Source organism: Coloeus monedula (assembly GCF_965178545.1).
Source record: "Coloeus monedula genome assembly, chromosome: 1".
Lineage (NCBI taxonomy): Eukaryota > Metazoa > Chordata > Aves > Passeriformes > Corvidae > Coloeus > Coloeus monedula.
The window spans coordinates 59,727,070-59,750,654 of NC_138781.1; the positions used below are offsets into that span (position 1 = coordinate 59,727,070).

Below are 23,585 nucleotides of genomic sequence, written 5' to 3' on the forward strand. Positions count from 1 at the left end.
TCACAGGGAAAGTCCTGACCACAGTGGTCATTTGCTTCACTTTATTCATATAATTCTTGTATTCTGTAGCTTGCAACTGTACACAGTATTCTAGAACATAACTGACTGTGATGTTTTTTAAGAAAGAATGCAGTTGCCAAGAATATAAGATCCCTGAATATGTAATAATAAAATTCGTAAGTCTGCCTTGTGACAAACATCATCACAGAAACTCTACAGATGGCTTTTTGCAGGCTGCATATAAAGGTGCAGGACCATAGCATTCTTGTCCTGACTGTAATTATTTTTGTTTTAAAAGTCACAGCATGTGCATAATACTGTTGCTTTAGAACAATCTACAGCAGGAATTGCTTCTGTAGACACAGCCAAAGGTTTGATAACTGAGGATTTCTTTGTTCCCTAATCTAGATAGAAGAGAAAAGACAAACTGTTTGATTTGTATCAGTATCAAAGCCAAATTCAAGGTCATGAATTCTTGATGCCTTGCATCAAGTGCTTTGATTCAAGTGCTTAGCATTTGAATGACTGGACTATACCTAAGTTCCTCACTGTATCAATTTAAAACTTGATCATTATTTAATGCCTTTTTAAAGGCACAAAAACATGGGTTACTGCTGAAAATTCCAGGTATGTTTGGCAGAGCATACTTAAACACAGCAAAACACTTTGAAAGGCAGCTGTTTAGTCTCAGATTCTGCAGAGCTGCCACTTTGGGGGAACTGAAAGGGACATGAAGTCACAATTTTCAGCTCTCCCTATTCATCCTTAGTGTTAAATTTCTCTGGTATCAGAATGATAATCTGTATGAATCTGAATGAAATCTGTAACAAAGTCTAATTTTATCATTCCTTTAGAACCATCTTCTTATAGATGCTCATGGTTCCATTTTCAAAAGCTCTTTATCATGTCTGACCTATTAGGGCTGGGTGGATCATCTGTATTATTTGTGTTTAGGGACTGATCCAAATTATCAGCCTACATCATAATCAAAAAGCTCAAGATAAAAGTCTCTGAATAATAAATTAACCTTTTTTTTTTTTTAACTCTTTTATTTAACCTCTCTTCCCTTCTTGCTGCTTCTTACCTTTCAGAATAGGGTGTTGCCATTTAGGGAGCAAACGTCTGTCAGAAGCCTACATACATACATCTGTGTGTGTGTATAATTACATATGTGACTGATAATTTTTGGTCTCAAACATGTTTCATTTTAGGATGTGAACACCTTCAAAATGATCATGGAGTAATAGTTGATTACAATACATCAGACCCACTAATACGCTGGGATTCCTATGAAAATATGAGCCCTGATGGGGAAGGTGAGTACATTTGTCACATGAGACCAAAGCAAAATCTTTTGCAACTGTTCCAGAGTGTTTGAAAGAAGAAAGGAGACCTCATTTGCTTGAAGCTAATGCCACTTTACTGATGTCTGAAGTAGCTGTCTACCCTTCCCTATTTAGCATTAGTGATTCTAATTTAGGAAAGAAAGCTGTGGTAGTTAAATAAGATCCCTGTCAATACACAGAATGAACTGAGATGCAAGTGACTGATACAAGTTACTTTATTACTTGTAAATTTGCCTAAAGACTTTATTCTTTGTTCAAAAGTTTCTGGTTGTAATTCTAATACAGAATTTTAAAAACAACAAAATTATATGGTGAGTTTGTAGCTTTTGGTTACTGTGTATCTGGAGTATTTCAGAAGGTGCACTAGGCTTTAAATAAATAAACAGTAAAGGATATGCCTATTTGCATATCTCCATAAATGTACCTGTTTTCAGGTTTTTTAGATTTTTTTTTCTGTAACCAGATGGCACGTACAAAAGATGAAAACCTCCAGTAGGTCCCTTCAGATTCTGACTCCAGTGTGAATGCTCTCCTGATATTTTCTTGAGTTCATGCTGTGCTTTTAATGGATGTAGTTTTGATGTAAGGACTCAGAATGTTACACCTGTGGCTGCACACCTCAGTGCACATGCAAGCCTGACGTTGTTCTAAGTAAAAACATGAGATAAGGTATTAAATGAATGCCGAAGTTCTTGCTTTTACAACTTGCCTGTTATGAAATGAGAGACACACAAAGCTAGGATATTTAATTAGCTTCTCTTTAGGTTCAGTTTCAATTGATTTTTATAATCTGGATTTAGCATTGACCATCTAATGACCATATCAGTGGGGGCAGAAGCTTACTGGGAGCTTGATCTTTTTCCACTGCCTCACTCTTGTAATAGGAGTATTTCCTAATGCACAGCAGATTCCAATCTGCAGAAAAGTGGGGGAATATAGAGGGTGGAAAGAGAACAGTCATTGCATGTGGCAGGTAGAGCACTCCATTGGGAGTCATCAGAGTTGGATGAGACAGTGCAGTGTTTTTTAGAAAGAGTAGCATCAGAGAGACTGAATCTTGGCTGGAGGTGATGTCTTAATTCCTATTCATGATGTTTCCATGTAATTTATGATTCCTTTCTCTTCCTCTCCCTGCCATCCTCTCCCCCTTCCTTTGTATATACCTAGCCCTCAACAAGCAATGCATTGATGTCAAATATTTTTTAATTGCTGGGATTGATTGGCTGGATGGATTTTACCTTCCCATTTTCATGCATTGCATTGTAGGTAACTACAACAGTACAGGAAGTGGAAAGCAGAGATAAACGTGCAGGCAGCACTCTGTTGGAAGATACAGAATTGTATGCTGCTGATGTCTTTGATAAGAGTTAGTCAGAGACCATTCACAAGTACAAGTAGCTTGTCTGCCTGCTGCTCAGAAGTCACATGTGCCATTTAATAGGTTTTTGTATCTAATTTGTGTGCAGGGTAGTTTTAAAATTATCTGAGATAGAACAGAAATATGATGTGATAATATAGATATGAGAATTTCATTGTAAATCTGCAAAAAAAAAATCAGTTGAGTTTAAGCTAGAAAATATACCATGAGAATTGATGTTATCCTTTTCTCAAGTAAATATTTAGGAGGCAGACTGTTACCCTATGATATTGAATAAGGGAATTGCAGGCAGAGCAATGCCTCTGCATAGGCTGGGCAAAAGATCACAAGGAGCGAAAGCACGTACACAGACGACAACTGTATTTTTCTCTTAAGGATGGGGTCAGTACTTAATACAAGTTTGAGCTTAGTGTGCTGCTTAAGGTAAATACAGGGCAGTTAGGTCATCTTCTGTTTAAGATTTATAAACACCAGGACAAGCTTCTCTTTATGGTTTGTGCAGACGTTCAGTATCATGCTTGTGCCTTAAAAACGTATAATGCGTCCTAGTTTTCACTACAGGTGAGAAACCACTAAAAGGAGATGCTGATTTCACATCCAGAATGTGATCAAAGTCAAAAACCTTAGAATATGAAGCCTTTAGCTATAATCCTGAAGTCTCAGAGAGAATCTTTTCTGTACTTCAGAAAATATTAGGGTGCAAGACATGGTGCATTTGAAAGTGCATAACAGTGGTGGTATGTTTAAGGTGCAGGGAAGTCCCATACAGAGCGCCTTTTTCAGTTCTACTTTACATAGGTTAAACCCCTAGCCTTGTGTAGGAACTAGTCTTCATGGTTTTACTTGTACCTGTTTTCCCACAGGAATTTCAGTAGGAATAGTATGAGATGTTAGTGTGACAGATGATTCTTATATTACAGTTATACATATTTTTGTTAATTTCAAAAAATGTGGGCCTATGAAATTCCTTACCAAGGCGGTCAGGAAGGCTACAGCAGAGACTTGTGAACACTAGTTTCTCTGTAGGTATACGTATATGTATATGGAATGGCTATTTCCAAGTTGATGTGTTAAAATAGAAATTAGAAGTGAATAAGATAGTAGTATCTCTTTTGACATTGTACAACTATTTGGCTTTATTACGCAAAGAACAAAAGATGGGAATACATGATAAAGGAAAAATATACCCAGAGGCTCTTGATTTGCTGGCGTGATACAATATTGCAGACATAAGCAATTGCCTTTTAAATTATCTTGAACCCTTTGTTAATAAGATTGTGTACGTAGGTGTTGAATATAGCCAGGCTATGGACAGTTTGCTATCTCAATTTAGTTCCTTATCCTTCATTCTTAATATTCTTAAGGAATTTTGACAATTGGAAAGCAATAAATTATTTGCATTTCTTCTTATAAATACTTTTTCTTTTCATATCCCTTGGGAAATGGTCCTCCATAATAGATGGAAAATTATATTAAGTTCCTAATTTTCAATTTGTATCAGATTTCATCCTCTTTGAGCAGTACATTAGCACAGAGACTTCTGTTACACTGATTTAAAAGTATGCAATTAAGTGTAGGATTTGAAAGCAGAAGAATTGGATCTTCCTACTGCCATGTCTGACATAATTACCATTGCTTTTCCTGTGGTTTTGAAGTCAGGAAGGGCTTTTGAGATAGAAAGGAACAGAAATTACTTTTTGGTCTTTCTGAGCACTCTTATTTTTTTCTTTAAATATCACTTACCATACAATAGATACATACATATTTACAAAAGATTGTTCATTTGCTGCAAAATAGTAAGATATAATACCTGTGGCCGCATACATGTACTATCTTCCAAAATCTCTCTCTAATAAGAAATGACAAATAGTTTTGAAAAAAGCTCCCCCCACCACAAACTAGAGGGATTGAGGTAAATGGTAAAGGTTTGACTTGTCTCCTGTTGAGGTTTTTTTTTAGTTCTCAGTGATAATTTCCAAGATTATTACTTGGCATAGTACATAAGAAATACTGTTCTTAAACACTTCCCTCCTGCTGAAAATGCTAGTCTTTTGAATAGAAACCACCAGTTTATGTGAAACCTGCCAGTGGATTCTGGTAAAAGCCTGGGCTCAGAGGTGTTCTGAAAATTAAATCAGATTAAAAAAAGATATTAAAATTAAAAGATACTAAAATAATATATATTGCTAAAGAGCATAAACTCGTTTTAATAGAAAAGGTGAATTATTGGAAGGACAGATGAATGCTGCTCTTCCTTTAGCACTGTCTGCTTTATTTCAGGTCTATTCTAAGTATCCTGATAGCACACTAAAATCATTCTAGAGAGAAAATGCCATTTGTGTGTGCAGCATTCAGTTGGTTGAGATACAGGATTGTAGTGGTTTGGTCCAAAATACTCATTACTGTTTACCTTCTGTGAGATAAGAATTAGGAGAAACGCAAAGCAGGCACCAAACTTGAAAGAATATAAAGAAGTTTATTAGCAGACCTAAAAGAAGAAAAAAAAAATCATACCACACTTTTAGAACTCTTCTCCTCCCCCCACATTTCTCCCTTCTCCCACTGACAATGTAAAAAGACAACCCTTCAGATGTTCAGTCTGTTTACCACTTCCATAATAACCTTGTTCAGTCCATTTAGGAAGAGGAGTCTCTCTTGCCCATGCTATGAAAACATTATCACAATGAGACAGCCACCCACTTCCAAATAACTTTGCTCAGTCCATTTAGGAAGAGGAGTCTCTCTGCTCGCATGTGAGTCCCTTCCCCCAACTTGCAGCTTTCCCACAACTGCTTTCGAGGGTCCACTCTTGAAGTTTTTTGGGGTACAATTTAAGGTTGAGCTGTTCAGAAACAAAAGTTCTCTTCACCCATCTCTGGGAGCATTTCATCTCTAAGAACAGAGGCCCTTCTCCTTCCCTGGGAGCAAAGGGTCTTCCTCATCTTCATCTCTAGGACTATCTCTGGGAGCATGTCTAGGAACTGAGGTTTTCTCCTTTCCCATTTGGAGCCAAAGTCCTCATCGCTTCCATCTCTCCCTGTCCAAACTTCTCATGAAATTACAACTGCGTCAGCATCTGCCTATCTCAGCACAGGTGCTTTTGCTCGCAAGTACAAGTTGAACGCTCCACCCCCCATATCTTCATGAAATTACAACAGGTACTCTGATATATCATAGCTTTACAACAGAATTTCAGCTTTAAGCATCTCCTCTTTCTCTTCCCTCGGGTTTTCAGCTCTTCACAGCACTAAAAGGGTTAATCTCACCTAGGCCTTGCAGCTGGAATGTTGCTTATCACTGTTGGTCACATGACCTCTGCCGGACAGTGTTGCAGCTTTAGCTGAAATCCTGGCCTTGGCACTGGAGGGCGGGTTTCCGAGCTGCTCCGGCTACCCACAGCCCTGGGGGGGGGGGGGGGGAGGGGGGTGGGGGGTGGGGAGGTCCACAGGTGGATCAGGGCCCATCAGCTCCAGGATGGCTGTGGCCCGGCCCGGCCTGGCCCAAGCATGGCCGGGCCAGGCCCACTGGCCCCCCCACAGGGCCCACAGCCACCTGTCCCAGCTCCGGAAACGAGACAGAGAGCCTCTGCCTCAGGGTTTCTCTTCTTAAGTGTGCATCACAGAGGCGGTCACAACTTTAAGTGGCTTAAAGAATTGTCCATATTCAAACTGGCCATCTCATAGGTTCTGTCAGGTCACAGAGGAAGCTGTAAGCACCCCTTAGCAAGAACATCACTTCCGGGACTATGCTTGCTAACGCGTGACAAGGATTTAAATTTTTTTTTTAATAAAGAAAACTGGTAAACCCGAAGTTTATTGTTGGCCAAAATAGTATTTGTTTTGGTTCGACTGAATTCAGTGGATTGGCAACAGAAATGCACATGGTTCTTGTTCTGTGTTCCATTTTAAGACATTTCACTTACTTTAACAACTGCTAAATCCCTCTGCACTCTTTTGTCTTCCAGCTCTTCAGTCTGTGGAAAGAGAAGCATATGTCCATGTTAGAAATTGCTTGAAATGATAAATGAAGGACTTTGATTAAGTCTTTACAAAGCAGATACTTAAGTTTCTTTCTCAACAAAGCCTTGCTGTTTGCTTGCTCAGTGGTGTTTGACAATTAGAACAGAAACAGCTTTGGCAAAAAAAAGATGTTTTTAATTTAATCCAAATAGGGTAGGGCTGAGCGAACCCAAATTCCTATCTCTCAAGAATGTTGCTTTCCAAATTTTCTAGCCTTTTGTAACTGTAATCAACAACAATCAGTCAAAATTTGCCAAATATTTATAAGCTGGTTTGCTCCTGTTTTTTTCTTCTCATAAAGGAAAGTATCTGAGAAGTGTCTCCATGTACGCAGTAAAGGTTTCCATGGAGGTAATAAATAGCCAACATTCTGGTATGCACCCATGTCATGTGATGAGATGGGATGTTTGACTTTAACAGAGATTTTTTTCTCCTCTTCAACCCAAAGTAAATAGCTATTCAGTAGGGAGGTGCCCTCTTATGTTGTTAAACGCTTGTTTTTTCCCAGAGGGCCACTTCTTTATTGCAAAACTCAAAGGTTGAGGCAAAACTGCTTGGTTTTGGTACCTTAACAGGAATGCAGATGACTACCAAAGAAAACGGCAGCTTTGATGCCATTTCTGGTGAGTGAAGCTTAAGAACAAATTCCTAGTGAATAAATGTTAATTTCAGTTTTTAGTCACCAGTTGGATGCAGTATTCTTTGAGACAAAGTGAAATTTGGTAGAAGGTAGGGATAAAAAGGTGTCCTCCAACAATTCCCCTCTACTATAGAAGATAGACAAATTTACACTATAAAATGCTGCCAGCTTGAAACAGTATCCGAAACATTGTGGAGTAGCTGCTTTTAATTGATTTTTCTCTGAGGAAACTTAAGTCTTCTGTTTCTTGAAGTTTTGTGTGTTCTTTTCTTTAACAGATACAATTTACATCTAGTTAGTCCACTTAATCATGAAGCTGACAAAGAGTTAGCAAAAAATTAATATAAAATGGTTTCTTTTGTGTGTTAGAGACATTGAATGCAAACATAGGATTACAAGGTTTCATTTCTAAGTGTGCAGCAATAGGTAATTTTCTTTTTCCTTCTTCATTAATGCATCATTAATTGTAACGGTACTGTGGCTTAAATTTTTTGTTACCTCAAGATGTTAGGGAATAAATATAATTTCACACAGATGTTTTCAAGATTGTGCTTGATAAACTGAGATTGATCTGGAATGTACTTTCTCTGGACTCATGCTTTGGGGACTTGGGATTTTTGGTTGTGTTCGATTTTGGGTTTGTTTTGTTTTTCTGTTGGGTTTTTTTTTGTTAAAAAGAAAGTTATTTTAGCATTTTGGATTGGCCAGATAGGAACCAACAGTTAAGTGCAGCCAGGGGCCAGACTTTCAAAGGATTTACTGATATGAAGTTCCTTTTGTTGTCTCTTTTAGGAATATGTCTTAAGATATACTGAATTGAAAGTCTTGCATGTTTGCTTAAGTGCTAAGCTGAGCTCCAGAAATTAGTCTGTCCAGGTCTGTTGAAAAATAGTCTTTTCCTTTTTACTTGTTTGAAAACAAACCAGTGGGAGGCACCAAGTCAGAATAACAATTTAATAGGGAAATTAAAAAACAAAAGGCAGAAAACACTGGTTTAAACTGACAGAGTCAGGATACAACCAGACACCCTGTTAGTCAGGGTGGCGGTAGCAGTCCAATAAAATGGTGGCTGCAGTCCTCCTGAAGTGGTGGATATGGTTCTGTGGAAGCAGTGATCCTGTAGTAGGGGCTTCTCTTCCTTGGAAGGTCCAGTGGTGGCTGTGTAGCTCTTGTCCTCTGGAAATCCAGTGGAAAGGGTTGTCTGTGGTGTTCAGAATCTCAGATTATATCCAGGATGGTATGCTTGGTTCCTCCCTCTGGGCGGAGCATCTCACAATGGGGTAATGAGTCATGAGGCCAGGTGTTGATTGGGCTCATTAACAGATGATAGTCCAGAGGGAGTTATCTCTGAGTCATGCGGCAGGACAATGATGGGCCATTAACAGCAAGATAGTCTGGGGGGAGGAGGCAAGGAAACACTGCCCCACCTGATTTCAACAGCTGATGAGGATGGTAATAGAATACACTGCAACCCAGGACATCCTTTTACCCAAACATATAAGTGCCTTGATAAGACGGTGTCTGAAGTGAGAAATTATGTACATTTTACTTAGTGCCCTGAGACAGTGATTTCATTAGGTACCATTTGTCAGTTTTGCTGAGTTTAAACTTACAGATAAAAAGAGAATCTCCCCCAAAATGCTAAGAGCCAAGGAGGAAGAGTTACACCTCACCTAAATATTTAAAGTCTTATGTTTGAAGACAAAAAGAGATTAGAACCAGGGTTCCCTAGGCCCCTGGATTTTTTCCATGAGCCTCCTGCCTCTCACTACCTGTACTTCCATTTCTGGGCACCCTTGCCTCCACAGCCCTTGGTATCAATGTTTGTAACAGTGCACAGGTTTATCTGAAGCACAGGTTGCACCTGTCAAATACTCCAAGATACTGCAGAGCCAATTTCTTGCTTTTAAAAGAAAAAATTCATTTTAATATCCTCCAATTTATTTCTGTCTCAGTGATAGGCAGTGTTGTTATCCCAAGGATTTATTCACTAGCCCTTTATCAAAAGCTTTCATTACACTTTTAACCCAAAGACCATAGGGTACAATTTCAGTGGTTTAATAGATATTAATGTAGTTTATGGTACATTTAACTCTGCAGTTCTACGTTCATAAGACTGTGCAAAAGATCTCTCTTCAGCATGGTAGATTCAGGCAGTAGAAAATAGGAGGAAGGTAACAGATGGGACTGTGAGTAGCATTATCTTAGGGGCCATATAACACTGCTTTTTCAACCAAGTCTATCTTTGCCCAGTTTATGTTTTTTTTCAGCAGGTTTGTATTTATCTTTTAGTATGTGCCTGTTTCTTAGTCACATCAGCTACAAGCTATGGTTGTTAATGTTGTTAATTTAAACACTGATGTCCAAATCAGTATCTCTTCCCATGTACAGATACAACAGGAGAAGCCTCCTCACCCAGTCTTACAACCTGTTTACTATACCAGGTTGAATAAAAAGTTCAAAGAGGCAAGCCTCTGCCACAGGTGTTGTCCTTCCCTGCATCTGCTTCCTGGACAACTCTTCCTCCTTCTTTTGAAGGCAATAGGGCATCCCACCTGTTTAGCTTCATTAGACAAGGAAAAATAACCTTGATGTTATAGGTACTGGATATATTTTAACATCTTAATTGCTCGGGAGTAAAATTAGCATGGCAGCATCAGAGATTAAAAGTGTAAGGAAGAAACAATCCAAAATGCCTTAGTACAAATTAGGATTTGGCTCTTGTTTGTTCTGTGACTTTCCTAAGACCAGAAGGAGAAGCAATTAGGTCCCCACTCTGTGTCTGTACCAAAGCATGCATACACTGAACTACCTTATGTGTCATATATATGTGTTTACTCTAGTAAACAAAGGAAACGTGAATAGAGGGCATTATCAGTCATGATGCCATTTATATCTGATGTAAGAGATCATAGAACCATTGCATGTGCATGAATGAGCTTGAGTTAAGATACCAAATTCATTATGATTGCCAAATGACAAATCTCTGGGAAGACTTACAGAACAAGAGACAGCATAAAATTCATGGGAGATTCTTGGGTTTTCTAGGCTACCATGAAGCAATAGCAATCCTTTTTCTGGTGAATCCTGAAGTAATCATATTGTTCTGATTGGGTGTAATTTCTGCCCTTTTGCTGGTCTTTTAATATAATGTACCTTTCCTTTTTTTGCTAGACTTCTTTCCAGTGACTCTCTTGGTCTTGCTTGGTTGTTTCAGTTGGCCACTGCAACACGCCCTTTATAAGATAAGGATTTTGTGGTATTCACCCTTTTCTCCCCATTGACAAGCATGTTCTGTTGATTAGAAAAGCCTCATTAGTTTTTGGTTACAGCTTGTTCAAAATGTGGTTTTTTGTTATGAAGGTGCTTTGGTTAGGAAGGCTTGGTTCTATGACAAGTACTGTTTTTTGAAGGATGGCTCTTTCAGCAAATTTATCATGCTGGGATTTATTTGGACTATCCTGTAACTGTCCATTTTTTTCAGTGTCAGAGACTGGTTAATTAAACAACGTGTTAAGTTTCTGCCGTTGAATACATACAACAGATACTGAAGAACTGAGGACTTTTCCTGGAAAAGTTTCTGCAGATAGCATCTTCTGCAAATAGTGATATGTAGAGAAATCTTTTATCTCCTTGCATGTGTTTCCAAGATGGTGTTAGTATATGCACAACCACCTCATATATGTGGTGGTGGATTTTTTTCTTGACTTTGGAAAAGTGTATAATAAAAGACTAACCCTCCTGAGTCCCACAACTTTAGATTTTAATGTCTGAATTTTGAAGAGGTGCCTGTTATATTCAATAGTCTGTACAGAGTGAAGCTTAATACTCTGTAAGTGTTCTTTTAGCACTGTAGACCACAGGCACATATGATAGTAAATTGTGGTTAAATAAATTCCTCCAAACCAGGAGATTATATTTTTTTAAGTGACCAACAGAAGAATTTTAGCTGTACAAATAACATTAACAGCCTTTAGCATAGTCAGCTCTAGTGCTTTGCTTGTTTTTTTGTGGTAAGGGAAGCTTTGCTAAAGGTAGTACAATTTGTTACCCATGTATGGATGCCAGAAAGCTGTCCTGGGCATTTCTATCCCTGCTCCAGTAGTTTCACTTATTAAGTGTTAAATATTTGTCTGTTATCCCTCCTGTTTAAAGCCTAAGTTCTTCGAAAAGATTTCCCCGGATATCGGAAAGCTTTGGATCATACTGCTAAACAATAAGAGGAAAGTGAGAGATGGGGTAGACTGCAGGTCTGCCTGCATTTTTATCATACCTCCTCTAGATTCTGCTGTCAAACATCGGCAGAATCTAAATGCTGAAGAAGAGCACTAGTTCAAACTCCTTCCAGACTGCACAGATGGAGGCAACTTTCAGTAAGCAGAGGGAAGTTTTTTTGTCAGAACCCAATCTTATTTCTTACTGTGGACACACTTTCTCCAGCTGTGTAAGGAGAGAGCTGCATTACTACAGCTCTTTCACACTGTTTATATTTTCTCTGCTCCTGGAGTCCCAGGCAGAAGGATCTGTCCAGTTTCTGAGATGGCCCAGAGCGGTGAGCTCTCTCTGTCGAGTAGTATGGGCTAGATACTGTTTTTCTCTATCTTATTCTGAACCTTGAAGAACATTGCCTAAACTGTTACCCATTTAAGAAACTTGGTAGACTTCTGAAGTTCATCTGAAGTTTTTTGGTGTCAGGCTATTCCCTGTGTTCCTTTCAGTAAATATGCATAAAATATTCTTTGTATGAAGAGCTTTTGTTCTTAAGTCATTTAGGTACAGCATAAATTTTCCACCAAATACACATAATTTTTTATGTTAGTATATGCTTGTATTGAATGTGTGTAAATCATCTTCAATTTTTTTTGACAAGAAGTAAATACTATAATTATTATCATATACGGTTACCCCATATTGCTTCTACTATTGCTCTATTACTTGAAAATAAATTACAAGTCTTTTGAGTCCCAGTGCAAAATCCTTTAAGTTCAATTAGTGAGTTGGAAAATCAAAGAGTTCTGCTAAACATATGTGTGCCTGAACTTCCCTTTTTGATATGTGTACTTGCTTAGAAACACCTGAAGATCAATTTTTTGTGCCATAGAGTGGTGGAGCAATTTTATTACAAATGGCAATACTGTGGAACTACATGGTCCATACTTAAAAAAAGGAGTAAATTCATTAGGTTGACCTTTTAGACAGCCACTTTAAGCCTTTTCACTGTGGTTCTGTACAGTTTTCAGCAACCATGTAGAGTCATCAGTGTTTTTCTGCTGCTTTATATTTAATGACCATAACTAATTTTTGCTGAAAGCCTAGCAGTGTAGTAAGAGAAATGCCATGATTCATGGTGTGTGTGCTGTTTCAGCTGTTAGAAAGAATAGTCATGAGTTCTGAACGTCAGCATGTGGAATATGCACTTGCAAATTACTGAAGTGTTCCTGAAGATGGGCTTTGTTTTTTGATAGGAATGAAGGGAGATAGTTTCACATAGTTTGGTGACTTTGAAATACCCTTAAACTTTACTTAGTGTTTTGTACTTGTGGCAATGTTTCTGTACTGTGATGTTATATTGTTCTTTTGCTGGTTATCAAAGCACAAGGTACTTCAAGTTAAGTCTTTGCTTAAAATAACTGAGAAAAGTTTGCAGAAGTATAATCAAAATGACACAATAGCTTCTGTATATTGGATGACAGTTGTAAATGTATCAGTGTATTCTTTTTGGATAATGGAACAGGTATTATTTTCTTTTGATCTCAGGTGGGTAAAAGTGGAATGATAAATTTCAGTAGTATTCTAAGGATGAGTCTGTGCTGGCTGACTGTTCCCGTGTTCCATACTGGCTGAACAGCAGCCAGCCTCTGGTCTACAAGCTTGTACTTTGTTAAGCAGGTTTTTTCTTGCTCCAGTGTACCTGTAAAAACACTGAAATACAAATGTGATCCTTTTGTCTGGGAAATTAATCTTAACCTTTGCACAGATAAAGGTTCTGTGGTGTCTTGGATGTCCCCTTTTCTGCTTCTCAAAAGATTCAAGATTTAAGGACCTCATGTTTCTGTGTGTTCTGCTTGTTAGCATTTTGCTAAAAACAATCCCATCAGTTGTTCTCCTTTCATAGTGTTTGTTCACTTTTTGTTTTTGTGGTAACATGCCTTGTTTTCTTCAGCCTCCTTTATTTTTATTATATTCACAGACTTGAGAAACCTAGCAAACCAAACAGTTTCCTGATGACTTAGGTACTGCTCTTTCATGTTGGAAACTAGTTTTGTTTAAAATGCAAGGCATATATGAATATCAGCATTTGCTTGGGTCAGGTTAAGGAAAAAAGTGGTAGATGACTTCATACCTTTTTCCTTCCTTTCTAGTTAAATTCTGTTACCCTCAAATAATAATTTTTCTAAAAACTCTTAAAAAACATATTAAAGGATTTCCAGATGAATGTTTATGAACCAGAAATTGATCTCACAGCCTTGTACCAATTTACTAAATCAGGACCTACTTTTTATGTCACTGTTTGAGAGTTGCATTAAATGCAGTTCTAGGTCTCCAAATTGTAGAAAGCACCACAAAACAGCAATACCAGGTTCTAAGATGATATGGATTCACAATCCATATGTTTTCCCCAAAATTTTGGATCAGTTCATTGTGATTGGTTCATTTACATGACCCTTTTCTGCCACTCTGCATCAGTCCAGGTACCATCTGCACTTGCATCAGTCAGCATAAAAAATTTGAAGAGGTGTATATTGTAGCCTTGCTTACAGAATTTAAATCTATATCTGAAGTGAATGAGACTGGCACACCCAGTAATCCAGTTACCCTCAGATGTGGGAATGTGCACATAGCCAGAAGTACCTAGTACTGCAAAAAGGTGATGCATCCCAGAAAGCCTGGTACTGATAACAGAGGAAGCAAAACCGTTTGAGTGATATGGTTAGAGAACATCTTTCTAAACACATCCATGGATAGGTTTAACCAGTGGTTATCCCAAAGCATTCTTGTGATGAAGCACCACCAGTGTCTTGGTTTAAAAGACAGGTGTCTGCCAAGGAAGGCAGAAGCCTCCCTTGAAATGGAAAACGCAACCCCCTTGCCTCTGAATTATTATAATTTTGAAATTGAGGGACTTTCAGGCAAAGATATGAGGAATAGGAATAACAGTTCTTTGCTTATATATATATATATATATATATATATATATATATATATATATATATGTATGTATAACAAGGCAAACAAACAGCAATAACTATGGCAGTAACAGCAAACACAAACCCAGTCCCAGCCTTCTCGGCTGTCAGGCCCTTTCCCCTTGGGTGCAGTTCTGCTTGCAGCCGGCAGGGGCGCTGGCGGCTCCCGGTGAGCAGGGCAGGTGCGATGGTTCCCCCGCGGCTGCAGGGGGCGCTCCGGAGAGATCTCAGGCAGCACGCGCCACTGGTGGCCTGGGATCCCAGGGAGGGATGGAACAAAGGCTTCACAAACCCCCTGGGCACCTGATCCCGGTGTCCGGCCGGACCCTCGGGAACAGCAGGGATGAGCACAAATACCGGGTGGCAGACAAGATGTATTGAACTCTGGAGCTGCGGTAGGAGCCCTGGGATGTCTCAGAAGGCAGGGTGTGCAGAGCTACGGAGTAGCAAAGGCTCGAAGCAATGGTGGGAGCAGGGCAGCTGCAGCCCGGCTCCCCAGCGGGAAGGGAAAGGCAGGCTTGGGATCCCGGGGTTTTCCCTGAGGCACCCAAGCAGATGGTGAAAAGGTCCCTCTTTTAGTAAGGTGGGGTATTAGAGTCCCAGTGCAACAGCCGCTCCAGTGAGCAAGCTCCACTCATGGTAGAAGGAAGGCAGCTGAAAGCAGAAGCCTCCAGCAGCGACAAACTCCCTCCACAAAGATGGGAGCCCTCCTCTCCCTCTGCCAAGAACACCAGCCAGCCAGGAGCTGTACCCAACCCCTTTTTCCCAGTTTAAATCTCGTGGTATCCCCCACTCTACACAAGAAAACCCAGGTGAAAGAGAGTAGCCAGATGGACCCCTCCCCCTGTGCCCAGGTCTTTTGTTTTTCTTAAGCACCCAGTAATTTGTCCCCCTGGCAACCTATATGGGGAAAATTCTTTAAGAGAAGAGAAAATAGGAGAACTTCTAAAACCCCAACAACCAAGAGCACCACATTGGTCTATATCTAGGACAATAAAATTTAAGCAACATGGTGACCTGTCTGAATGAATCTGTTGCAGGTAAACTTATCCATAGGATAAGTTAATTCATGCAGTGATGCTATTATGTTGTCTGTGTTTCTTCTGGTAATCTAGCTAAGTGCAGGTGTTAGTGTTGAGCCTCAGCCTGTATTCAAGCATGCTGAGTGTTAATGGTCCAAAATCACCAGCAAGTGCATGCAGTTCAGGCTTATGAAGGAGCAAAAGAGGCCTGTAATTGAAGCAAGGAAAACAGCAGGCATTTTTTCCTCACAGAGAACCAAAATGCAGGGAGATTAAAACTAAATTTGCATCTTAAGTGAGACTCATCAATTTGCATCAAGAGTTTTTAATATACTTTTTTTCTTTTCATATCTTTGAGGCAAATGTGGGATGTTTCCAATTTAAAAGCAATTCTGCGTCATCCCAAAGGAGAGAGCCAGTTCCCTGGTTCTGGAAGAGTACTGCCAGCATAGTTTGTGTTGTGTGCTTTGTGTCTTTTATCAGAGTCCTGACTTGTTTCATGTGCGACCATTAACTGATTTGCAAGAACAGCAACACTTGAACCAAAAAATATGTACTTTCTGCATTAGGTTTGAACTTAACTTTTAACTCCTACATAAACAATGAACAGGTAGATGTATTTTGGGGATACAAGAGCCACTTTCATTCTTTGTTCAACTGAGAAGTGATTAAAGTGCTGACAGTACCTGAAATAGAAAATGAACATTGTCCAGGGGCCCAGCTGTCTGGTGGTGATGCATATGTACATTTGGAATAATGTTTAGAGCACATGTTTATGGTCTGCTCTGTGGTGAGATACAGCTGTTACTAAAGGAGGAACTAAGAGGTTCACTTCCCCTAGTTTGAGGTGATTCATTCCAGAGACAGAGAAGGTAAAGCATTCTGGGATCTGGGAGCTTGAGAACAGCAGCTGCTAAATAAAAGTAAGTGTTACTGCTACAGGACTTCCAGAAAGCTTTTCCTGCCTGAGAACTGCGTTAATAGACGAATTCTTGAAGATGTGGACGAGTGTCCAGCCTGATTGGTCAGGGCAGGAGAACAACTTTTTCTAGCAGCTGTTTATTTTAGGAAAAATTATGTCAGTGATCTAGAGACTGAAATTCACTCAGCTTTGTTTTGGATATTGAAACAGACTCTGAAAAGAACCACTGTAAGGGAATAGCTTGTAGACTGAACTACCTTTCCAGCCAACATGTTTCCACTCCTCCTTGGCTGCAATAGTTCAGATTTCCTTGAAAATGATTGTCTCCTCTGGCTTCTCCCTTGTGCTTAGATTTTCAGTTGCTTTTTCTGGCTGATACAAGTCTCACAAGTCTTTAGCAAGACTACTTACCTCCAGGAGCAGAAACAGTGACTGCAGCTCAAACAGCAGGAGTTAGAGACATTTCTGGCCTTTTTAAGCTTGGGGATTTGCCCTAACTTTGGTTTTCCTATGTGCAGAGCTTTGCTTAGAGAATATTAGTTGACGTAAATAAGCCAGTGATTGACTTCTGCAGAAAATTCCTGGTCATGCCTAGTAAGGAGGTGAGTAGCTTCATTTTGGTTCAAGAGCTGGAAATACAAACCACATATATTTCTCTATGGATTTTATAGGAGTTATACAGGAAGAGTTTGTAAGGGATGAAGGCCTGTCATTGTTAGAGGGAGAAAGGAAAAGACAAGCACACATAAAAAGATTTAACTTCAAAAGAATGCAGCTCAGGACTTGTCCAGGTTTGCCTGAAGGTAAAAGTATTTATTTATGAGGTTGATAAAAGATAATCCAGATCTTCTGTAATGTTTCCTGCTGCAACATGAACAAGGGTACAGTTTGAAAAAGGTTGTGTATTTGCAATCATCTTTTATTCAGGTGGACTGCATCAGAACAGCTCTTGCTGAATTTGTGGTGTATGAGTTTACCTAGCTGGCTTTCATTTGTGTGCGTTTTCCCAAGTGGTGGGTGGACAGTGGGTAACTGTGGGGACAAGTCAAAAGGCTTAAAGACTGAAATATTTTTAACTCACAAGCCTGCCTTTGGGTATTTGGATTTCAAGGAGAGAAGTGCTGGGAAAACACAGGCTTGGAAGGATGCCACTAAATTTGGTATGCGTTAGTATTTCATGTCCTAATTTTTAAGTAAGTTGCTCTTTGTGTATCAGGTATAGGGGTGAAAATACACCCATACCCTTTGCTCTGAGATTTTCAGTTATAAGAGAGTCCCTGATACTGGGTGTGTGTGGGGGTTTTTCAGGTATTCAGATTCAGTATGGAAATGTTGTTGGGCTTCAGCCTGGGCAGTTCAGAGAGTTGAAACAGCTCCCAAGAAAAGTGGTCAAGTTGAAAGAAAGTGGGCCCCTTCGGTTTGGTTAATTAAATTCCAGCATTACTTAGGTCACCTCTGTTGTGATCTTGTTTTTTGACAGCTGTGTTACTCCCACATTGGATAAAATGAGAGCAGGGATTGAATTGTGCATGGAGATGAGGTATTGAATTTGTAAGGCCTTTGCGGTACCATTACTTAGCAAGGTGTACAGAATAAAATGTTGCACTGCTGTTGTATTTTCTCATTTTCTTTTGTCAAAATGTTCCCCTCCTATATGCATAGCTTTGCTTTTACAATTAAGTTGATTATCACCTTTTTTGGGAAAAAACATACATGAAGACCAGAGTAAAGAGAAGTCTGAAAGTCTTAGTGCAGAGGTATTCTAAAATTATGTATAAGAAAAAGGTAGAATACGAAATAAAGATGTTATATAAGAGAAGACCAACTACAAACCCTTGTATTTTGTAGATTTGTAGTATTTGAATAGTTTATTTGTCCTAGTTTTATGAACAAACAAACCACACATATATATATATATCTTTTATATATTTATACTTGCATATATTCATAGTTTTTATATATATAGTTTATAGTTTAATAAGACCAAGTGCAAGGTGCTGCACCTGGGTTGGGGCATCCCCCAGTATCAGTACAAGCTAGGTGATGAACAGATCAAGAACAGCCCTGCTGAGAAGGACTTGGGGGTGCTGGTGGTTGAGAGGCTGGACAAGATCCAGCAATGTGCACTTGCAGCCCAGAAAGCCACAGGTGTCCGGGCTGCATCAAAAACAGCACAGGCAGCAGGGTGAGGGAAGTGATTCACCCCCTCCACCCTGGCGAGATCCCACCTGCAGTGCTGCATACAGCTATGGGGTCCCCAGGAAGAAAGACCGGAGGAGGCCACCAAGTTCGTTGCAAGGATGGATGGATTTCCTTATCTCCTGTGAGGAAAGGCTGACAGAACTGGGTTTGTTCAGTCTGGAAATGAGAAAGGAAAAGAGGGATGACCTAATTGCAGCCTTCCAGTACCTGAAGGGAGCCCACAAGAAAGATGGAGAGAGGTTATTTACAAGACCATGTAGTGACCGGACAGGCTTTAAACTGAAAGAGGAGAGATTTAGATGAGATATAAAGAATAAATAGAGGGTAGAGAGACACTGTAAGAGGCAGCCCAGAGAAACTGTGGATGCCCCATCCCTAGAAGTGCTCAAGGCCATGTTGGATGGGGCTTTGAGCAACCTGGTCTAGTGAAAGATGTTTCTGCCCATGGCAGGGGGGTTGGAACTAGATGATGTTTAAGGTCCCTTGCAACCCACACCATTCTATGATATATTGTATGATGGTAGTTAAAATTAAAAACTCCAAATTAATCTAAGGATGATTTCCTACAACTGTGCAAATCAGAAAATAATTTTGTTATGTGCAATATGCATTTTATTTTCACTATTAGAAGCTGCAAGTTTAAATATCCAGACTCCTGAGGAGCAGCTGGGTTTTTGTTTAGCTGTGAGTTTAATTGTTTCTTATCTGTTTATAAAGCAGAATGGTATTATTTGTTTCCTGAAAAGGCAGCTGTCTATTAAAGCAAATTGTCTAGTTGCAAGTAAAATTGTTTTGACCCACAATCACAATTGTTTCCTTGTGAAATCTAATAATAATTGTATTGCTATTTAAATTTAGAGCCAAAAATCAGCAGATCCCTAACTCTTCTGTTTCTCACTTCACTTGTAGAGCCATAATATGGCTCCTAAAGTTCTAGCATAAATATCAAAAGTAATGTCTGTCAGGCTCACCATCCTGCTTGTGATCAATGAGACCTCTGTTTGGGAAGCCATTATTTCAAGAAATTGCTTTAGGGATTTTTGAAACTTGGTAGTGGACCAGACTTTCAGCATTGATGTCTTTTTTCCTAAAATGGTCTGCCCACACTGACGTGGGGTGGCCCAGCCCTGGGACTGGCTCAGGCTTTGTGCTGATGACAGAGTTTGTAAAATTCACTCTGAAACAGTTTCTGATTGTGAAATTCAGATTTATGAGTTGTTATTTTTGTGAGCCCAGAAAAACCTGCCTGAAACAACCTTTGACGAAGTGGAGCCTTTACCTTGAGCAAAAGCCACCAGGCAAAAGAGAACCTGGCTTGGGTGCTCTGACTTTTTAAAGAAACCCTGGCAACCCCTGGCCCTGTTTCCAGCCATGGTTCTGGGTCTTAAAGAGACAATAACAATCTTGGGCACAGATAGATATGGAATAAATAAAATTTTGGTTGACCAGGAAAGATACTTTTAAACTAACTTAAAAGCTGTCTGAGAAGTAGTTTAAGGCTAAGGTTTGTACTAACACATAAATGCAATACGTAATTTTCTGTTTGTGGGTTTTGCTGTTCTGTTTTTTTTTTTTTTTTTCTAAATGAAATTTTCAGTAAACTGTACTTGTGTCTCTTCTTCGGAGTGGAAGCTTTACAGTTCACAGCTGGAAGACCCCCAAACATTTGGGGTTGCCTAACATTCCAAGCAAGATGTAGAATAAATTTGGTAATTTTGTATTAGTGGAAGAAGTACTGGACAGGGTTATCTCTGAATCTACAGAGCGCACATGTGCGAGACCCTTGGGTCAGTAGTCCACTGTCAGTATATCTGTCTTCTTGTCTGTACTTCTGCCACTATGCTTGCATGGTACTATGTGATGATACTGGGAGGGCTAAGGGAGGGAGATACACAAAGGTTTTCCATTGCTTCCATGGCTGTACTTGAGAACTGGACAGTTTTTTTGTACTTGTCATTTCCGCAAGGAGAACCAGATCTGCATGCTAGAATGCTTGATCTGGAGTGAGGTATTTTATTTGATCTGGCTGAGCTGGAGTTCATTTTCCCTTAGCAGCCCTCACAATGCTGTGCTTTGCATTTGTAGCTGGAAAGGTGTTGATAACACACCAGTGTTTTGTCTACTGCTGAGCAGCACTGGCACAGCATCAGTGTTGTCTCTTTAACATGCTCTCCTCCCCTCCTCCCATCAAGTGGGCTGTGATGTATGGGCAGTATACTGGGAGGGAACACAACTAGGCTAAAATAGCTGACCCAAATTAACCAAAGGGATATTCCCGACCATATGATGTCAGCTCAGATATAAAAGCTAAGGGAGGGAGGAGGAAGAGGGGAATTTGTTATTTTACAGTGTTTGCCTTCTGGAGCATCCGCTCTGTGTGCTGAAGTCCTACTTTCTGGGAAGTGGATGAACATTACTCTCTGCTGGGAAGAAGAGATTTTTTTTTTTTTCTCCTTTGCTTAAGTGTGTGCAAACCTTCACTTTTTTTCTTGCTTTAATAAACTGCCTTATCTCAGCCTACTAGGTGTTTTCCATCCTATTTTTCCTCTCTGGTGTCCTGCTGGGAAAGGAAGTGATAGAGTGGCTTGGTGGGCACCTGGCATAAGAGCCAAGGTCAACCCACTACAGTCTTTAAGCTGACTAGCATGTTTACAGCACAGAACCTAGTTCTGAGTAACAGAACAGTCAGACAGGAAGACTTTGTAATAGCTCAAATTTAATAGTTCTGTATTTACTTCACTGCATTCCAGTTCAGACCTGTAACTTTTTCAAGTTTATGTTGTGTCAGGATATACAACTGTTCCAATCAAAGCTGGGTTTTTATTGTTTTTTAGTTTTTAAACTCAAAACTAAGCATACAATAAAAAAATCCACCCAACAGTTACTCCTAGTTCTGGTTGGGTTTTTTGTTTTAAAATTTTGCAATTTATTGTGGTAACTGTATAAAATACTTCCACATGAAACACCAGGTATGCTTCATTGTCCTAGAAGGTAGTGAGAGCTTATGAGAAATCACAGCATGAAAGAGCCTGAGAAACTGTCTGTTGGCTGTATTTTTGATACCTATTTTTTCATAAATATTATTTTTAACTATCTGTATACAGATATTCAACCTCATGCATAGCAGCCCTTTTCACCATGGAATTTACACATCAAACTTGATCCACAGAGAAATTTTAGAGCAAGGGGAGCTGCTTTCCTTTTTGCTCAGTCTGATAACTTTTTCTGAAAAGGAGTATTTTGGTGTTTTGCATGTGCTGTTTTTAAAATCAACATCAGACAAATGATAGTTCCTAGTCCTTAGAAAGTAAAAGATTGTGCTTTAGTTTAGGTAAAATCTATTAAGATTATCATATAACCTTTAGTATGTGTACTAGTTTGAAAACAAACCAGTGGGAGGCACCAAGTCAGAATGACAATTTAATGGGGAAATTAAAGAAAAGGAAAAAAAATCTAAAAGAAAACACTGGTTCAAACTGACAGAGTCAAGATACAACCTGAGTCCCTGTTAGGCAGGGTGGTGGTAGCAGTCTGATAGAATGGTGGCTGCCGTCCTCTGAAGTGGTGATCCTGTAGTAAAAGGGTCTGCTCTTCCTCAGAAAGTCCAGTGGTGGCTGTGTAGCTCCTGTCCTCTGGAAATCCAGTGGAAAGGGTAATTTCTGGTGTTCAGCATCTCAGATTATATCCAGGATGGAATGCTTGGTTCCTCCCTCTGGGTGGAGCATCTCACAATGGAGTAATGAGTCATGAGGCCAAGTGTTGATTAGGCTCATTAACAGAAGATATTCCGGAGGGAGTTATCTCTGAGTCATGCAGCAGGACAATGATGGGCCATTAACAGAAGATAGTCTGGGGAGAGGAGGCAAGGAAACACTGCCCCGCCTGATTTCAACAGCTCATGAGGATGGTAATAGAATACACTGCAACCCAGGACAGTATGTAAGTATATTAATTGATGGAACCTTGTCAATGTGTCCCATAATGAAAACTTTTTCTAACCAGACCAATTTTCTTGCCATTATAAAAACCAATGAATTCATTACCATTATGAGTACAATTTCTGTATAATGCTTTTTCTAAATGGGTATTGCCTAGAAAAGCTTTGTAGTTTTGAAGTTTATAATCATGATGCCATTTTACATATATTTTGAAAATATGTGGTAGAGTTGATGTTGAAATGCATTGGGCTTGCCATGAGGCTTTTGATTCTGAAACTATAACAGTTGTAGCTGATGGTTCCTTTAAGAAAAGTCTGCCTGTTCCTAAATTGTAATGGTTTAATTTTCTTATTCTCAGACTATGGGTAGGAAAAGTTTTTCAGAAACATCTGCTTAATATAAATATTTGTGTAAATCAATGCTAAATCTTTTGAAAGTAGAACTACTTACTTTACTTTCTTGGCTTTACAGACACTAGACATATTTATTCCTAAAACATTTCTTAAGAAATAGAATTGTGCTCATTTTCAGCACTGGATAAAAATTCAGTAGCCATACTTTAACCTCATGTTGGCCTAAACCTGATGTGTTAGGTGTGATGTGTTAGATGGGAGTAAGACAAACATAGTTACTTCTGTGGAGATTTCCACTTAAGTTCATTAGTCCTTTTTTGAAGCAAAAACATGACATGCATACCAGATCCTCCACATATGTAGAAATGTCATACTCTTAACATTTACTCATGCATTCCTTTGTGAAGAGTGTTTATGTATATTCCAAGGACTGCAGTTCCAATTAAAAGCTTGTCTTTTCCTTGCGCCACCAAGAAAAGGAGAAAATGATTCTTTGTAGTATAGTTATACCATCAAGTTATACCATCAAGTAAAAATGGATGAAGTAGTAATTACAGAATATATATATTTAAGGGAAG

At 39.3% G+C, this 23,585-nt stretch overlaps 1 protein-coding gene across 34 annotated transcripts in view; it reads left to right on the forward strand.

Annotated features, from left to right (window-relative positions):
- TNS3 (tensin 3) overlaps positions 1–23,585 on the forward strand; it is a 369,544-nt gene that overhangs the window by 186,305 nt on the left and 159,654 nt on the right. For all 34 annotated transcript variants that reach the window (XM_082286390.1, XM_082286375.1, XM_082286389.1 and 31 more), the window contains one exon: positions 1,212–1,316. In XM_082286390.1, coding sequence (XP_082142516.1) covers positions 1,212–1,316 — 105 coding nt within the window. The remainder of the gene's footprint in view (positions 1–1,211; positions 1,317–23,585) is intronic.